At 44.3% G+C, this 18,851-nt stretch overlaps 1 protein-coding gene across 4 annotated transcripts in view; it reads right to left on the reverse strand.

Moving 5' to 3' along the window:
* CRPPA (CDP-L-ribitol pyrophosphorylase A) overlaps nucleotides 1-18,851 on the reverse strand; it is a 203,761-nt gene that overhangs the window by 82,672 nt on the left and 102,238 nt on the right. For all 4 annotated transcript variants that reach the window (XM_073582139.1, XM_073582137.1, XM_073582140.1 and 1 more), the window contains exons 7-8: nucleotides 6,999-7,091; nucleotides 6,186-6,278 (exon numbers count right to left, since the gene is read on the reverse strand). In XM_073582139.1, coding sequence (XP_073438240.1) covers nucleotides 6,186-6,278; nucleotides 6,999-7,091 — 186 coding nt within the window. The remainder of the gene's footprint in view (nucleotides 1-6,185; nucleotides 6,279-6,998; nucleotides 7,092-18,851) is intronic.

Consider the following 18,851-nt stretch of genomic DNA (forward strand, 5'->3'; position numbering starts at 1 on the left):
GATCGGCTGCAGCGGTCACATCACTTTATAGCACAACAGCCAAACACTGAGCTAAGTAAAGCCCATGGCCTTAAAAATGGTAAAATGGCACAAACCAAAAAAATATCAGCATTACAAAATACAACTCGTTCAGTAAAAGACAAGCCGCCACAAGGCCACAGTGACCGAAGATTAAAAATGGCGCAGCGCGTGGAAGAAGGCAATGAAAAAAGTCAGATCCAGAAGGTGCAAAATGTGCGAGTCCTTAAAGGGTTAAGCTTTACAGGAAACCCCTTTAATCGAAGGTATGTGGTTGTCAGTCACAATGTATGAGGAATGGACATTTGCAGGATTTTGGAAACACGGCGCTGGGGATCCGCTCTCACCATCCGTCAGTCACGTTTCTAGTAATTCCAGGCATCAGGTCCACACTTGTGTGTACGACAGATATTAGTCCTGACACCGGGGAATGACACGCCGTCATCTTCATGGCTGAACTCACAAAAGGGGATTGTTACCTGCTCCACACACAACTCCGTTAGTCCCTGGAGACCCCAGGAGGTGAAAATCTGCCCAGTGCTCGAGGAAAACACTTCAACTGTCCCCATGTCTTATTCTTATCTAATCGGATGAAAACAATTACCGTACATACTCGACCCTTCAAATATCCTCAGTTGTGTCCGAGCTCTGTCTTTCTCCTGCACAGACCTAAAGTTACACGGTACCATTCCATCTGCCTGCAGTCACCACTAGAGGGAGCTCAGGAGCTTACTGAAGACAGGCTTAATGGCAGAAGTGCTCCCTCTGGTGGTGGACCCTACAGAACATTTCTGACAGTTCTAGAAGATTTTTAATAATTAAATTGTGAAAAAGCGTTTGATGCTGCGCAGAAGTCTGAGCAGCATCACATTTCCATCACTTTCCAAGCACCCAACCGAAAAGCCGCATGAGCGACCGAACATAATGTAAGGATTTGTGGGTCCCCATCTGCTCCCCTCTGTATTGTCAGCACAGCGGGGTCTCATTATCCTAATTACTTGCTCTGCTGCAATTCATTAATGACGGCGGTAATGGAAAATATTCTGAGTTCTGGCAGCTGGACAAGATCACATGTGCACGGTGCACGGAGCGAATATCCTCAGTCACTGGAGAGGCCGATTGAGCGCAGGACAAGGGGCATGCAGGCAGGAGAGGGTTAAAGGGGGTCCCTCTCCAAAAAACGTCACAAATCCATAGATCGGTGTCCAACACCAAGGACACCAATCACTGGACTCCTGGTGAATGAGGGGCTAATTTTGCTTGGCTTTTCTGTTGGGTGCTTAAGAGATGGCCCAATCCCAAAAATGGGGGTCCGTGAATGAAGCGATAGCCTGCCTGTGTGACCATTATCCATGCACTTCTATGGATCTAAAGGATCAACTGTGTGACCGTTCACTTCTATGGAAGCGTGACCCTCCTCTTATCATTCCTACAAGCAGTGTGACCACCGCTTCTATAGACGGTGAATGTAGCGGTTGTCCCGCATTCACACTACTGCTCCGTTCCCAAAAAAGGTACCACTCTCAGGATCAGCGATCCGAACCCCACCAATCCAGGGAATGGGGGTCCCGTGTCCCCCGTGTAAAGAGAGCAGTAGTGTACATGCATAACCAACATGGAAACTACTGCTCCATCTAGAAGGGACCCCCTTTTACAGGATCGGTGGAGGATATAGTGGTCGAACCCCCAACAATTATATAAGATGCATTGTGATGAACAAACAAAGCAAAGCAGCTCTGCTACATCTGGAATTAAATCCGAGCTTATTCTAGCAATATACAGAAAGTAAGTGAACCTTGCACATGGGGTTTTGCACTTTTGCAGAATGTCCCGCTGCCTGCCTTTCTGGCAGAGCCCATGGGGGCTGATGAGGATTTTGCATGTTTTGAGCACAGCATTAAGCCCCTTCTTGCTTTTCTTCCCAGACTTACAAGATGCAAAATATTTCTCCGCTTAAGTACAAATTACAGGTCGCCCCATAGAACAATCGCTGAGATCTGCAGCCAAATTACTGATCAGATTCCTTGAAGACTTTACCAGCTGCCAATCAGGGAAACTCCCAGATACGTGGGAATACGAGGATCCCCGAGGGGCCCAATTAAAGTGAACGCCCCAGACACATGTAGAATTAATATCTGTGTCTAGATAGGTCTGCGGGGACAAGCTTCCACAGGCAGCGCTCCGGAGGGATGATTGACAGCTGCAGCCCTCCCTACTTGTCAGCGGTACCCTCAGACATTGCACGAGAGCTTTCCTGGAGGGGATCTTCAATGCGAAGTGTCTTATCCCACCGCTTTCCCTTGTCATTCCACCATCGCGCTAATGAATGCTCCGAGTAATCCGAAAAAAGGTTTACCCATAAAAATTTAATGGGATGAAATTTAAAGGGGAGCTGTCAATACAGAATCCATTGTAACCCGCGGCCCCCGAAAGTCTGACTCCACCACTTTTCTGCCAAAATTGCAGTAATTTCCTACTTAAAGGAATATTCCAATCTCAGGAACCTGTAGGACCGAGGAACAGCAGGAGATAGGACAGTGACTACTAGGGGTCTAACATCTGGGACCCCCAGAGATTGTGTAAATGAAGGGGCTGCAGCGCTGCTTGGCGCGCGACGTTCCTGATCACCTGCTGCACTCAAGTGGAGGTCATGGAGGACTGAGTCAGCACTTCACTACCAGGATTGGTGGGATCTCAGACGTCGGACCCCCCAGTGATCATTACATGATTGCCATAAGATGTGAATAACTCTGTGGTGTAAGCATTCCCTTATCATAATGACCATGGACACTTTTCAACCATCCACACTGGTTATAACCTGCAGAAACATTTATATCATTGCTTTGGATGTTAGCCCTTCTTACTCTGGGCAATTCTGTGTCCTATTCCTCCAGGATTAGTTTTGGCCATGTACAGCTTAAATATGGTAGGCTTGCCTAAGAAATGTTTTCAGAACACACTTAAAACTGTGGATGTTGGGAAGTAATTGTCAAGGGTAGTGCATTCTAGAGAATCGCTGCAGCAGAAGAGAAGTATCAGAGCGGAGCGAGGGATGTCTGGATTTGGTAGAATTCTTGTCTTAAATAATCAGCAAAATGGCAGAAGGACAGGTAGACTTGTAAACATAGATGAGGCGAAGTAGGGCCAAGCAGCACTAAAAGGACGGGTAAGGACGGGTAAGGATGGGTAGAGTGATAGACAGAGGAGGAGATGTAGGGCGGTGCAGCACTGTGGAGAGGACAGGTAGAGTGATAGACAGAGGAGGAGATGTAGGGCGGTGCAGCAATGTGGAGAGGACAGGTAGAGTGATAGAGATGAGGAGGAGATGTAGGGTGGTGCAGCACTGTGGAGAGGACAGGTAGGGTGATAGAGAGGAGGAGGAGATGTAGGGTGGTGCAGCACTGTGGAGAGGACAGGTAGAGTGATAGACAGAGGAGGAGATGTAGGGTGGTGCAGCAATGTGGAGAGGACAGGTAGGGTGATAGAGAGGAGGAGGAGATGTAGGGTGGTGCAGCAATGTGGAGGGGACAGGTAGAGTGATAGAGAGGAGGAGATGTAGGGCGGTGCAGCACTGTGGAGAGGACAGGTAGAGTGATAGGCAGAGGAGGAGATGTAGGGTGGTGCAGCAATGTGGAGAGGACAGGTAGGGTGATAGAGAGGAGGAGGAGATGTAGGGTGGTGCAGCAATGTGGAGGGGACAGGTAGAGTGATAGAGAGGAGGAGATGTAGGGCGGTGCAGCACTGTGGAGAGGACAGGTAGAGTGATAGAGAGGAGGAGATGTAGGGCGGTGCAGCACTGTGGAGAGGACAGGTAGAGTGATAGAGAGGAGGAGGAGATGTAGGGTGGTGCAGCACTGTGGAGAGGACAGGTAGAGTGATAGAGAGGAGGAAGAGATGTAGGGTGGTGCAGCAATGTGGAGAGGACAGGTAGGGTGATAGAGAGGAGGAGATGTAGGGTGGTGCAGCACTGTGGAGAGGACAGGTAGAGTGATAGAGATGAGGAGATGTAGGGTGGTGCAGCACTGTGGAGGGGACAGGTAGGGTGACAGAGAGGAGGAGGAGATGTAGGGAGGTGAAGCACTGTGGAGAGGACAGGTAGAGTGATAGAGAGGAGGAGGAGATGTAGGGCAGTGCAGCACTGTGGAGAGGACAGGTAGAGTGATAGAGAGGAGGAGGAGATGTAGGGTGGTGCAGCACTGTGGAGAGGACAGGTAGAGTGATAAAGAGGAGGAGATGTAGGGTGGTGCAGCAATGTGGAGAGGACAGGTAGGGTGATAGAGAGGAGGAGATGTAGGGTGGTGCAGCACTGTGGAGAGGACAGGTAGAGTGATAGAGATGAGGAAATGTAGGGTGGTGCAGCACTGTGGAGGGGACAGGTAGGGTGATAGAGAGGAGGAGGAGATGTAGGGAGGTGAAGCACTGTGGAGAGGACAGGTAGAGTGATAGAGAGGAGGAGGAGATGTAGGGCAGTGCAGCACTGTGGAGAGGACAGGTAGAGTGATAGAGAGGAGGAGGAGATGTAGGGTGGTGCAGCACTGTGGAGAGGACAGGTAGAGTGATAGAGATGAGGAGATGTAGGGTGGTGCAGCACTGTGGAGGGGACAGGTAGGGTGATAGAGAGGAGGAGGAGATGTAGGGAGGTGAAGCACTGTGGAGAGGACAGGTAGAGTGATAGAGAGGAGGAGGAGATGTAGGGTGGTGCAGCACTGTGGAGAGGACAGGTAGAGTGATAGAGAGGAGGAGATGTAGGGCGGTGCAGCAATGTGGAGAGGACAGGTAGGGTGATAGAGAGGAGGAGATGTAGGGTGGTGCAGCACTGTGGAGAGGACAGGTAGAGTGATAGAGATGAGGAGATGTAGGGTGGTGCAGCACTGTGGAGGGGACAGGTAGGGTGATAGAGAGGAGGAGGAGATGTAGGGAGGTGAAGCACTGTGGAGAGGACAGGTAGAGTGATAGAGAGGAGGAGGAGATGTAGGGCAGTGCAGCACTGTGGAGAGGACAGGTAGAGTGATAGAGAGGAGGAGGAGATGTAGGGTGGTGCAGCACTGTGGAGAGGACAGGTAGAGTGATAGAGAGGAGGAGATGTAGGGTGGTGCAGCAATGTGGAGAGGACAGGTAGGGTGATAGAGAGGAGGAGATGTAGGGCGGTGCAGCACTGTGGAGAGGACAGGTAGAGTGATAGAGAGGAGGAGGAGATGTAGGGCAGTGCAGCACTGTGGAGAGGACAGGTAGAGTGATAGAGAGGAGGAGGAGATGTAGGGTGGTGCAGCACTGTGGAGAGGACAGGTAGAGTGATAGAGATGAGAAGATGTAGGGTGGTGCAGCACTGTGGAGGGGACAGGTAGGGTGATAGAGAGGAGGAGGAGATGTAGGGAGGTGCAGCACTGTGGAGAGGACAGGTAGAGTGATAGAGAGGAGGAGGAGATGTAGGGTGGTGCAGCACTGTGGAGAGGACAGGTAGGGTGATAGAGAGGAGGAGATGTAGGGTGGTGCAGCACTGTGGAGAGGACAGGTAGAGTGATAGAGATGAGGAGATGTAGGGTGGTGCAGCACTGTGGAGGGGACAGGTAGGGTGATAGAGAGGAGGAGGAGATGTAGGGAGGTGAAGCACTGTGGAGAGGACAGGTAGAGTGATAGAGAGGAGGAGGAGATGTAGGGCAGTGCAGCACTGTGGAGAGGACAGGTAGAGTGATAGAGAGGAGGAGGAGATGTAGGGTGGTGCAGCACTGTGGAGAGGACAGGTAGAGTGATAGAGAGGAGGAGATGTAGGGTGGTGCAGCAATGTGGAGAGGACAGGTAGGGTGATAGAGAGGAGGAGATGTAGGGTGGTGCAGCACTGTGGAGAGGACAGGTAGAGTGATAGAGATGAGGAGATGTAGGGTGGTGCAGCACTGTGGAGAGGACAGGTAGAGTGATAGAGAGGAGGAGGAGATGTAGGGTGGTGAAGCACTGTGGAGGGGACAGGTAGAGTGATAGAGATGAGGAGGAGATGTAGGGTGGTGCAGCAATGTGGAGGAGATAGGTAGGGTGATAGAGAGGAGAAGGAGGAGATGTAGGGAGGTGCAGCACTGTGGCAGGTTTGTGAGATTGATGTAGGATTCTATCATTATTGCAAGAAAACACAAAATGGTATGGAATATTTTCCTGGTGGCTTTAAAGGTACTTACTGACACCACTACAGACTGATAGTAGGCGCCGGCACAAGCTGCTTGAAGTAAATCGATGAGTTTACGACATTCTTCCAAACATGAATCCGTCACCTTCAAGTGAAAAATTAAACATTTCATTCACACAAAATACTAATACAAATACACTAATACAGAGCCATAATGCACCAATACAGAGCCAAAATATACTAATACAGAGCCTTAATACACTAATATAGAGCCATAATGCACCAATACAGAGCCATAATACACCACTACATAGCCATAATACACTAATACAGAGCCAAAATATACTAATACAGAGCCATAATATACTAATACAGAGCCATAATACACTAATACAGAGCCATAATACACCACTACATAGCTATAATACACTAATACAGAGCCATAATATACTAATACAGAGCCATAATACACCACTACATAGCTATAATACACTAATACAGAGCCATAATGCACTAATACAGAGCCATAATATACTAATACAGAGCCATATTACACTAATACAGAGCCATAATGCACTAATACAGAGCCATAATATACTAATACAGAGCCATAATACACTAATACAGAGCCATAATGCACCAATACAGTGTCAGCTTCAATGCCTCCTAATACAGTCCCAGCTAGAAGACTCCAAATATGAGACTGACAATATGTACCAAATAGTGCAAGCCCCCTTTGAAATGCCAGCCATAATGCCCCCCTAACAGTTACCGCCACACCACATATCATATTGACATTTGGGGATGATTTGCTTCCTTCTCTCCCATATATTCCCATCACCCCTGCACCCCACATCGCGCTCACATTTATAGAGATGAAGTTGTAGCATTGCCCCCGCAGTATGTTCTGGATGTCCTGGACGGTTTTACACATCGATGAAGAAACAGACTTCACGTGCTACAAAAAGAATAGAAATCGTGTTAATAAAAATACTGGTGGGAAAGCAGAGACACAATGTAACAAGAGGCAATGCAAAAAGTAATTGTTCTCTCTTATCAGCCGTTTCACACTGAGGGGCTAACAGCAGAGTTCTTCCATTCTCTGTATCACACATTTCCAGTTCTGAGACCCCCGTAGATGCCAACGATCACGGCTCGCTTATAACGCTGCTGCTGCTGCTGCTGCAATACCCTCAATTGCTCATTATAGGAATAATGTGTAACTGATTTGTGTTTCTTGATAAGTTGATTCGCTGCTGGAGGATGGGGGTCCGGGTGCTCAGAGCCCCACCGATTGCTCAAATCCTGGGAAAAAGCAGGAGCATATGTGCAGCGGAGTACAGACCACCTGACTTTATAGTAAAGGGTCATTCTCAACATTAAGAGGTATCATACATTCAAAGTGTAGGTTATAATTTGGGGGTGGTCTGAAAAACAGGGCATCGAAAAGCCCCCCCCTGGTATGGAGCGGTGCCGAGCCCTGGAATTGGCTACATCAGACACTTCCATAGAAAACGAAGTTACAGCCACAATACCATTCAGAGTGCAATTCTGGGGAATGATTGGGGGTCCCTCAGTCGGACCCCCACAAATCATCAACTGTATTTTGTTTTGGTAATAACTTTTAACGATAGGGACTGAAAGTCTATGGGTCCATATATCACTGAGCACAAGTTCATGCTTTCTCTGTAGTAGGAAAAATTATCGGGGGTCTCGGTCTCAGTCTGAGACACAAAGAAGCGAATAGAGAATATCAGTAAAAAAAAACTGAATTGTAACAAACCATCAGCTGCGAAAAGTGTTGGTTCAAAACTAATGTTTGCATCCGCTGCCAGCAAGAAGAGATTTTGAGAATAGTGGAAAAATAACCGACGACGTTTATTAGAAAGTTATAGAACTTTTCATCATATGATGAACTTCGGCCGTAGCCATCAATACAGACTGTGAAGACATGACCTTGATGAGCGAATGTCCTGGAGGTGATTCCTGTGTGAGGTACAATATCACCGGCCAGGCAGACATCAGCAGGGGGCGCAGACATCAGCAAGGGGCGCAGACTAATCACTGAATATTTATAGGCGGTCGAGAGGAGAGGACATTCAGTGACCCAGATCCAAAAGCCAGAAATATTCCTGACAGATATGCAGAGTAATTCATCCATCTCCAACATCACTGACAGCTACTGTACATCTCCAGCAAGATGTATAGAGCGGGATCACAGTAGAGATTTACTGCCGTCATCCTCACACTCAGAGAATATCAATATCTCCTAACCGATTCATAGAAATCACGGGAGACATTTGTAAGGAACAGAAAACTTTAAAATGGGATAACATAAGCTGCATTGCTAGTTAATAAAAGTATCACTATAATACTGCCCCTATGTACAAGAATATAACTACTATAATACTGCCCCCATGTACAAGAATATAACTACTATAATAATGCCCCTATGTACAAGAATATAACTACTATAATACTGCCCCTATGTACAAGAATATAACTACTATAATACTGCTCCAATGTACAAGAATATAGCTACTATAATACTGCTCCTATGTACAAGAATATAACTACTATAATACTGCCCCTATGTACAGGAATATAACTACTATAATACTGCTCCTATGTACAAGAATATAACTACTATAATACTGCCTCCTATGTACAAGAATATAACTGCTATAATACTGCCCCTATGTACAAGAATATAACTACTATAATACTGCCTCCTATGTACAAGAATATAGCTACTATAATACTGCTCCTATGTACAAGAATATAACTACTATAATACTGCCCCTATGTACAGGAATATAATTGCTATAATACTGCCTCCTATGTACAAGAATATAGCTACTATAATACTGCTCCTATGTACAAGAATATAACTACTATAATACTGCTCCTATGTACAAGAATATAACTACTATAATACTGCTCCTATGTACAAGAATATATCTACTATACTACTGCTCCTATGTACAGATATATACCTACTATAATACTGCTCCTATGTACAAGAATATAACTACTATAATACTGCCCATATGTACAAGAATATAACTACTATAATACTGCCTCCTATGTACAAGAATATAACTACTATAATACTACCCCTACGTACAAGAATATAACTACTATAATACTGCTCCTATGTACAAGAATATAACTACTATAATACTGCTCCTATGTACAAGAATATAACTACTATAATACTGCTCCTATGTACAAGAATATAACTACTATAATACTACTCCTATGTACAAGAGCATAACTACAATAATACTGCTCCTATGTACAAGAATATAACTACTATAATACTGCCCCTATGTACAAGAATATAACTACTATAATACTGCCCCTATGTACAAGAATATAACTACTATAATACTATCCCCTATGTACAAGAATATAACTACTATAATACACACCCTATATACAAGAATATAACTACTATAATACTGCTCCTATGTACAAGAATATAACTACTATAATACTGCCCCAATGTACAAGAATATAACTACTATAATACTACTCCTATGTACAAGAGCATAACTACTATAATACTGCTCCTATGTACAAGAATATAACTAACTACTATAATACTGCCCCTATGTACAAGAATATAACTACTATAATACTGCCCCTATGTACAAGAATATAACTACTATAATACTATCCCCTATGTACAAGAATATAACTACTATAATACACACCCTATATACAAGAATATAACTACTATAATACAGCTCCTATGTACAAGAATATAACTACTATAATACTGCCCCCTATGTACAAGAATATAACTACTATAATACTGCTCCTATGTACAAGAATATAACTACTATAATACTGCTCCTATGTACAAGAATATAACTACTATAATACTGCCCCTATGTACAAGAATATAACTACTATAATACTGAGAAAAAATAAGTCCAGCGCTGTAAGACCATAAAATCCATTTTTCTTTTATTCCATCACTTCCAGTAGTATAAAAGCAATTACGTCACAGTCCAAAACATTAAAATCAAACGCGTTTTAACGCAAAATTGTGCGTCTTAATCATTGACTTAGTCAATGTGACGAGCAGCACGGCCGATGCCACCAATACACCATGATTCCACCACCGACTCGGGTTTGTCAGCGGACGGAGGGTCGCGACGCACTGCCGGCACACGGCTATCACAGGCACAGTGGGGGCTTATCTTAGTTATCCCACCGCTGGCACCATGTGACCAACACACAGCAAGCTAATCTTGCTCTAACAATTTACCGCAGGGGGGTATTTTGGATGCCCCACCACTGCTAACAACCTTCCAAGAACTGCGGGGATTTATGTATATCCCACTTTCTCAGTTCCACTTTGGAACTCGCAGCTCTCCGGTGCCCCCCTTACCCTCAGGTCAGTCAGGGAACTGCACCTAGGATAATTAGTCGCCGGACGGGCTGCTTGTTGTGCCCGGCCAATTAGACTACTGCAGTAAGGGAATTATCAATGCTGTGGCTGCAGCCCCCCTTATTCAGCATATAAGACCCTTTCCGTACTGCCAACTAGCCTAACCAACCGCACACACCACGCTGCCACCAGCCACGCTTTACTTAATCAAAGAGTTAATTAAGAGGGTCCATGGCAAACCCCCAAATTAGTAGCGATTATCTAAAAAAGGCGCATAGTTCGTTTCTTAGAGCATGAAGGCAGACTGATAATTTTTTCATTTATTCCCCAAATGGGCAGTAATTACATAGATAAAAGTTGCTATAAAGTTGAGACATCAAATATGTACAATGCAGTATAAAACAAAAGGATTAAAAGGCAGAAAGATAACACTTACATGTGCTTAGGTGGTATTAGGCAGACCATGTGGCTAGGGGGATGGGCCGCAACCAAGCATCCCAAGACATGGGGTAGGTCTGTTCAGCATCAGAACTCCAGCTCCAACTCACTGGAATTTGGTAGGGAATACCTTATAGCCTAGGGTCTGTGACCTCACGAAATGGGCGGTCTGGTGAGGTCCAACCCCCCTTTCTCTAAGTTTTGATTTGGCCACAAAACTTAGAATAACTATATCTAAACTACAAAAGCCCGTACCAACACACATAGGGCATCATTGTTTGTGATTTATCGAATAGAATCCAATAACACCAAGCATGCCATAATTAAGACACACTCCATTTGGGAGCAATCCATATCTCAGTTTCTGGAGGTCCGAGAACCTTGCAGGAGCCACCGTAGCGAAGCCGGGTCCACTCAGATCACAGAAATGTCTGTTTCATTTTTCTGCCGTGACCGGGGCCCATGCTAGCTTAGTTTAATATCTCTCATATTTTTCATTCGGCCTGTCTGAGAACAAAAGAAATGCTTTCCCTTTAGTTGTGCAGGGGGGGGGAAGGAGGTGAAGGCTTCAAGAGGAAATGCCCGGTATCAGGTTTCAGGTGCAGGCAGAGAGCTGTACACACACAGCTGCTAAGGGGGGCACAAGGAGGGGGCTGCAAAAGCTGACAGGCTACTTTCTCATAGAATGAAGGATTCTAGAAGGTTACAGAAAACATCATATTTTATAGACATTTTACATTACAGTCAATGATTAAGACGTACGGTTTTGCATTGAAACGCGTTTGATTTTAATGTTTTGGATTATGACGTAATTGCTTTTATACTACTGGAAGTGATGGAATAAAAGAAAAATGGATTTTATGGACTTACAGCGCTAGACTTAATTTTTCTAAGTTCTGAAAACTTGCCGCACAACAGGATCCATGCGCTCCAGGAGGAGGTGAGCAGACACTAAACTTTTTTGTATACTATAATACTGCAACTATATACAAGAATATAAGAATAACTACTATAATACTGCAAATATATACAAGAATATAAGAATATAACTACTATAATACTGCTCCTATGTACAAGAATATAACTACTATAATACTGCCCCTATGTACAAGAATATAACTACTATAATACTGCTCCTATGTACAAGAATATAACTACTATAATACTGCAACTATATACAAGAATATAACTACTATAATACTGCAACTATATACAAGAATATAACTACTATAATACTGCCCCTATGTACAAGAATATAACTACTATAATACTGCCTCCTATATACAAGAATATAAGAATATAACTACTATAATACTGCCCCTATGTACAAGAATATAACTACTATAATACTGCCCCTATGTACAAGAATATAACTACTATAATACTGCCCCTATGTACAAGAATATAACTACTATAATACTGCTCCTATGTACAAGAATATAACTACTATAATACTGCTCCTATGTACAAGAATATAACTACTATAATACTGCCCCTATGTACAAGAATATAACTACTATAATACTGCTCCTATGTACAAGAATATAACTACTATAATACTGCAACTATATACAAGAATATTACTACTATAATACTGCCCACTATATACAAGAATATAAGAATATAACTACTATAATACTGCTCCTATGTACAAGAATATAACTACTATAATACTGCCCCTATGTACAAGAATATAACTACTATAATACTGCTCCTATGTACAAGAATATAACTACTATAATACTGCCCCCTATGTACAAGAATATAACTACTATAATACTGCCCCTATGTACAAGAATATAGCTACTATAATACTGCTCCTATGTACAAGAATATAACTACTATAATACTGCCCCTATGTACAAGAATATAACTACTATAATACTGCTCCTATGTACAAGAATATAACTACTATAATACTGCTCCTATGTACAAGAATATAACTACTATAATACTGCCCCCTATGTACAAGAATATAACTACTATAATACTGCCCCTATGTACAAGAATATAACTACTATAATACTGCTCCTATGTACAAGAATATAACTACTATAATACTGCCCCTATGTACAAGAATATAACTACTATAATACTGCTCCTATGTACAAGAATATAACTACTATAATACTGCCCCCTATGTACAAGAATATAACTACTATAATACTGCCCCTATGTACAAGAATATAGCTACTATAATACTGCTCCTATGTACAAGAATATAACTACTATAATACTGCCCCTATGTACAAGAATATAACTACTATAATACTGCTCCTATGTACAAGAATATAACTACTATAATACTGCTCCTATGTACAAGAATATAACTACTATAATACTGCCCCTATGTACAAGAATATAGCTACTATAATACTGCTCCTATGTACAAGAATATAACTACTATAATACTGCTCCTATGTACAAGAATATAACTACTATAATACTGCCCCCTATGTACAAGAATATAACTACTATAATACTGCTCCTATGTACAAGAATATAACTACTATAATACTGCCCCTATGTACAAGAATATAGCTACTATAATACTGCCCCTATGTACAAGAATATAACTACTATAATACTGCTCCTATGTACAAGAATATAACTACTATAATACTGCCCCCTATGTACAAGAATATAACTACTATAATACTGCCTCTATGTACAAGAATATAGCTACTATAATACTGCTCCTATGTACAAGAATATAACTACTATAATACTGCCCCTATGTACAAGAATATAACTACTATAATACTGCTCCTATGTACAAGAATATAACTACTATAATACTGCCCCTGTGAACATAATTATAGCCAGTATAATATGGCCAGTATTACAAATACCAGCGGTAGGCAAGGCATTACAATGGGTTACTGGTAATTCAGTTTAGTGTTTATCTTTTATCTGCATTTCTGGGTTTTGCGGCAGATTCAGAACACGAGGATTTGATTTTCTGCACACAAACTAACATGTAGCAGATTTATCACCTCCGCTCACGTGGATGGGCTGTGTTACTGACAGTACCGCCAGTGCGTGGTATCAGAGCTCATGGTGGGGGTCTCTAATGACTGTCTGTGCATTGTCACCGCACTCAGGTGTGCACAGGACAGATGTGCCTCGCAGTTGTCAGGCCCATTGTCTGCAGACTATTCTCCCGTTTGCTAATACAAGGTCTGTTCCACTCTCACTGTTGCATGAACCTGCACTTTATAGAGGCGCTGGAGGATGAGGCAATGTAAGCCAATCCATTCAAGGGGTCACTTACTTTACACACACAGTTATAATCAAGCATAACCAAGGATTTGGAAGAAAATTAGCTTGATTGGTTATTGTATTTCACAGTAGGATAGGTTTTCCTCTGGAAATTCCCTTTCCAGCGGGCAAAGTTCAGTTGTGCTGCCCGGCATGATGGTAACAAATGGCCATTATGATCCAAGAGCATTTCCAAAAATTGCTCCTATAGTGATGGATCTAAGTAATATTAATGGAAAAGTTGAGTGAGTGATATCTAGTGAGAATATCTAGCTATAGGGGAGTGTTACTACTTTTCAAAAGTTGACAGGTAATAAAATGAAGAAACAAATACTAAATACTGGATTTTGCTGTTCACCCCCTGCTTCAGCAAGCTTCTCATGCTCTTCTGTGCCACCCACCCCCTGCTTCTCCTGCTCTTCTGTGCCATCCACCCCCTGCTTCGGCTAGCTTCTTCTGTGCCATCCACCCCCTGCTCCGGCTAGCTTCCTCTGAGCCATCCACCCCCTGCTCCGGCTAGCTTCTTCTGTGCCATCCACCCCCTGCTCCGGCTAGCTTCTTCTGTGCCATCCACCCCCTGCTCCGGCTAGCTTCTTCTGTGCCATCCACCCCCTACTCCGGCTAGCTTCTTCTGTGCCATCCACCCCCTACTCCGGCTAGCTTCCTCTGTGCTATCCACCACGTGCTTCTGCTAACTTCTTCGGCGCCATCCACCTCCTGCTCCGGCTAGCTTCTTCTGTGCCATCCACCCCCTGCTCCGGCTAGCTTCTTCTGTGCCATCCACCCCCTACTCCGGCTAGCTTCCTCTGTGCTATCCACCACGTGCTTCTGCTAGCTTCTTCGGCGCCATTCACCCCCTGCTTCGGCTAGCTTCTTCGGCGCCATTCACCCCCTGCTTCGGCTAGCTTCTTCTCTGCCATCCACCCCCTGCTTCGGCTAGCTTCTTCTGTGCCATCCACCCCCTGCTCCGGCTAGCTTCTTCTGAGCCATCCACCCCCTGCTCCGGCTAGCTTCTTCTGTGCCATCCACCCCCTGCTCCGGCTAGCTTCTTCTGCGCCATCCACCCCCTGCTCCGGCTAGATCTTCTGTGCCATCCACCCCCTGCCATCCACCCCCTGCTTCGGCTAGCTTCTTTTGTGCCATCCACCCCCTGCTTCGGCTAGCTTCTTCTGTGCCATCCACCCCCTGCTCCGGCTAGCTTCTTCTGTGCCATCCACCCCCTGCTCCGGCTAGCTTCTTCTGTGCCATCCACCCCCTGCTCCGGCTAGCTTCTTCTGTGCCATCCACCCCCTGCTTCGGCTAGCTTCTTCTCTGCCATCCACCCCCTGCTTCGGCTAGCTTCTTCTCTGCCATCCACCACCTGCTTCGGCTAGCTTCTTCTCTGCCATCCACCCCCTGCTTCGGCTATCTTCTTCTGCTCTTCTGTGCCGTCCACCTATTGCTTCGGCTATCTTCTTCTGCTCTTTCATGCCATCCAACCCCTGCTTCAGTTAGCTGCTTCTACTATTCTGTGCTGTCAAACCACTTGCTTTTGCTTGCTCCCTTAGCTCTTTAACGCATCAGGTTGCAATGGCAAACCAGTGCCCTTGTGACATGCTTCCAGACCATTTAGCATTGTTCTTTATGTAGTTGCTGTTCACATTGCTACTGTGGACAGCTTTATAAATCTGCCAGTATTATGTGACAATTGCAGCTATATCCCCTGCTATCTCTGCTACAAAGCTGCACAGTTCTGCCTGGACTCTGTGACAAACCCAGCTCTCTTGTATGACTACATAACTTTGCCTAACGGCTGAGCCAAGCCTTGCTTGGACTCTGTGACAAATTCAGCTCTGCTGTCTTGCCGAGTTAACTCTGCTAAACAGATGGACCAGTTTTGCCTTAAGAGCTCCATTGTAACTTACGTCTGCTAACGTCATCTGTTCGTGCTGTATTAAACCTACTCATCAGGACTAAGGGCTTCGAGGATCCACCTTATCAGGTGAGACACAACAAACCCTTTTAAGTCTGTAGGAAATACTGGGATACATTTTGTGAAACTCAAAAGTAACAATGGTTGCACAGAAAAGAACGACTTATTCACTGGGAATACTTTTGTTTTTGGGGGGAAAGTTCCTTATTTGAGCCCCCAGATTGTCCCGCACACAAGTACATGTAACCTCACTGTCTTATGACTTCCTGTAGATCGGAGCGAAAATCCCATCTGGAATGTTCAAAAATGAGAAAAGACAAATTAAGATGTCACCTGCGCCGCGGAGCTTACACCGTCACTGCGATCGCTGTCTGCACATAATTGGCGCCGTTGTCGTAATTGTTGAAAAACAAATAGCCGGTGTACGTGAGAGCGGAGGAAATATTAGAAAAAGATTAAGGAGCTGGCATGTTGAGTGGCTTAGGATGTCAATCACTTCTCTGCCAGAGGCACCATGGGTGGTTGAGACAAGGGGTCGGCCATTGTGTCTGCTCGGAACAGGAAACGCTTGTCAAAGTGAATGAGTGACGCGATGAACTGGTCCTTGTTGCTTCATAATTCTATCCTCCCACTTTAAAGAATTGGTAATCCCTCCCCAACAAAAAAATTCTACAATTTTTTTTTTTTTTTTAAAAATCCTCAATTTTTTGCAGAAAGTAGACGCTATGGATCGAGAAAAAAAAAGCCCCTTCCTGGTGCCACCATACCTATACGAGAACACTGTGCTGAATAGAAGGGTGCCATGACCCTAGGGTGATATTCCAGCCCTCGCCCTTGTTGAAATGTTAAAGGGATGTCTCATGAAGATAACCTGTCCATATACCATACTATCCTTATGGGTCCAGAGGTAATGAAAGAGAGGTCCTGCCCTGAGGATTCCTAAATAAGTCAAAATAAAGAAGAACTGCCACTTTGGGTAACTGGAGCGCCAGTGCAGGCCCTCCTACTGATCAGCTGATCGAGGGGCTGTGGCGCACCAGAAGTTTCACAGCGCCAAATATTGTGTAGTGGCCTTAAATGGTACTGCAACACTCAAAATTAAGAGCCTGTCAAAATAGAAATGGGCCACTTCCAGTGTGCCTCAGCCCCTTCAATCCGCTATTGGTAGACGTGTTGGGAGTCAGACTTCCACTAATCTGATATTCATGACTTTTTCCAAGGTTAAATCAGCCATGGCAGAGGGTACCGAGAGGCCCGCACATCTGCATTTTTAAAAAAGGAGTAGTTTCCAATTAGATAATCCCATTATAAAAATGGAAACCAGTTCAGAGACACAGTAACATGCTGGCGTCCATTTAGGTTCTGTTCACACAGCCGCTGGTTTTTATTGACCTTGACGACAAGAATTGCATAATACAAGGGGATCCACCTAAATTCATAAATATACAATATCACATGATATTTCAAAGCTGTTTGGTTCCTTTAAGAATAAAAGCCATGATGACTGCCTTATGCAAAGGTCCTATAGCAGTCACGGGTGCAGCCTCATTGCTCCTGCTCCTCTCTCGACATGCCTAGAAATATTATTCCATTTTTTTGGCGCTTTTACATCCAATGTCGCACACATGAAAACCTCAATTGCAAAAATTCAATGTTTCCTAGCCGAAAATCTGCCTAAAAGCGGGTACAAATAGAAGAGGTGACTTTATGGCATGAGACCCAAAATAGATGCTATCATACCCCTTATTGTAGACAGGAGGACGGTGCAAATGTTTTCTCTTTCCCACAGGGGATTAGACTTGGAACGGTTATTCTCCTTCTCTCCGCCCCTGCTTAGGGGACATCCTATGCCTTTTTACACCGCCCATGAGGAGCGGTGAATGCAGCCAATATCAGCTACGACCCTTCTATACTTTGACTTCCTACCTGTCGCCAGGGCTGACTCTACAGTATACAGTTGTACCCTAAAGTTTACATACCCCGGCAGAATTTTTGCTTTCTTGGCCTTTTTTCAGAGAATATGGATGATAATACCAAATCTTTTTCTCCACTCATGGTCAGTGGTTGAGTGAAGCCATTTATTGTCAAACTACTGTGTTTTCTCTTTTTAAATCATAATGACAACCCAAAACATCCAAATGACCCTGATCAAAAGTTCATATACCCCATTTCTTAATACCGTGTATTGCCCCTTCTAACATCAATGACAGCTTGAAGTCTTTTGTGGTAGTTGTGGATGAGGTTCTTTATTTTCTCATATGGTAAAGCTGCCCACTCTTCTTGGCAAAAAGCCTCCAGTTCCTGTAAATTCCTGAGCTGTCTAGCATGAACTGCGTGCTTGAGATCTCCCCAGAGTGGCTCAATGATATTGAGGTCAGGAGACTGAGACGGCCACTCCAGAACCTTCACTTTGTTCCACTGTAACCAATGACAGGTCGACTTGGCCTTGTGTTTTGGATCGTTGTCATGTTGGAACATCCAAGTATGTCCCATGTACAGCAGTATTTGCTGCCGGATTGTAGGCGAGATACTTTGTCGCACTTGCACAGTAATGGCTTTCTTCTGGCGACTCGACCATGCAGCCCATTTTTCTTCAAGTGCCTCCTTATTGTGCATCTTGAAATAGCCACACCGCCAAATACAGGCCAGCAACTGATGTCAGCATGCATGTCACTGTCATACGCCGGAACGACGCTGCGCGCCTC

The sequence above is a fragment of the Dendrobates tinctorius genome, unplaced genomic scaffold, assembly GCF_039654945.1.
Source record: "Dendrobates tinctorius isolate UK_male_01 unplaced genomic scaffold, ASM3965494v1 ptg000070l, whole genome shotgun sequence".
NCBI classification, from domain to species: domain Eukaryota; kingdom Metazoa; phylum Chordata; class Amphibia; order Anura; family Dendrobatidae; genus Dendrobates; species Dendrobates tinctorius.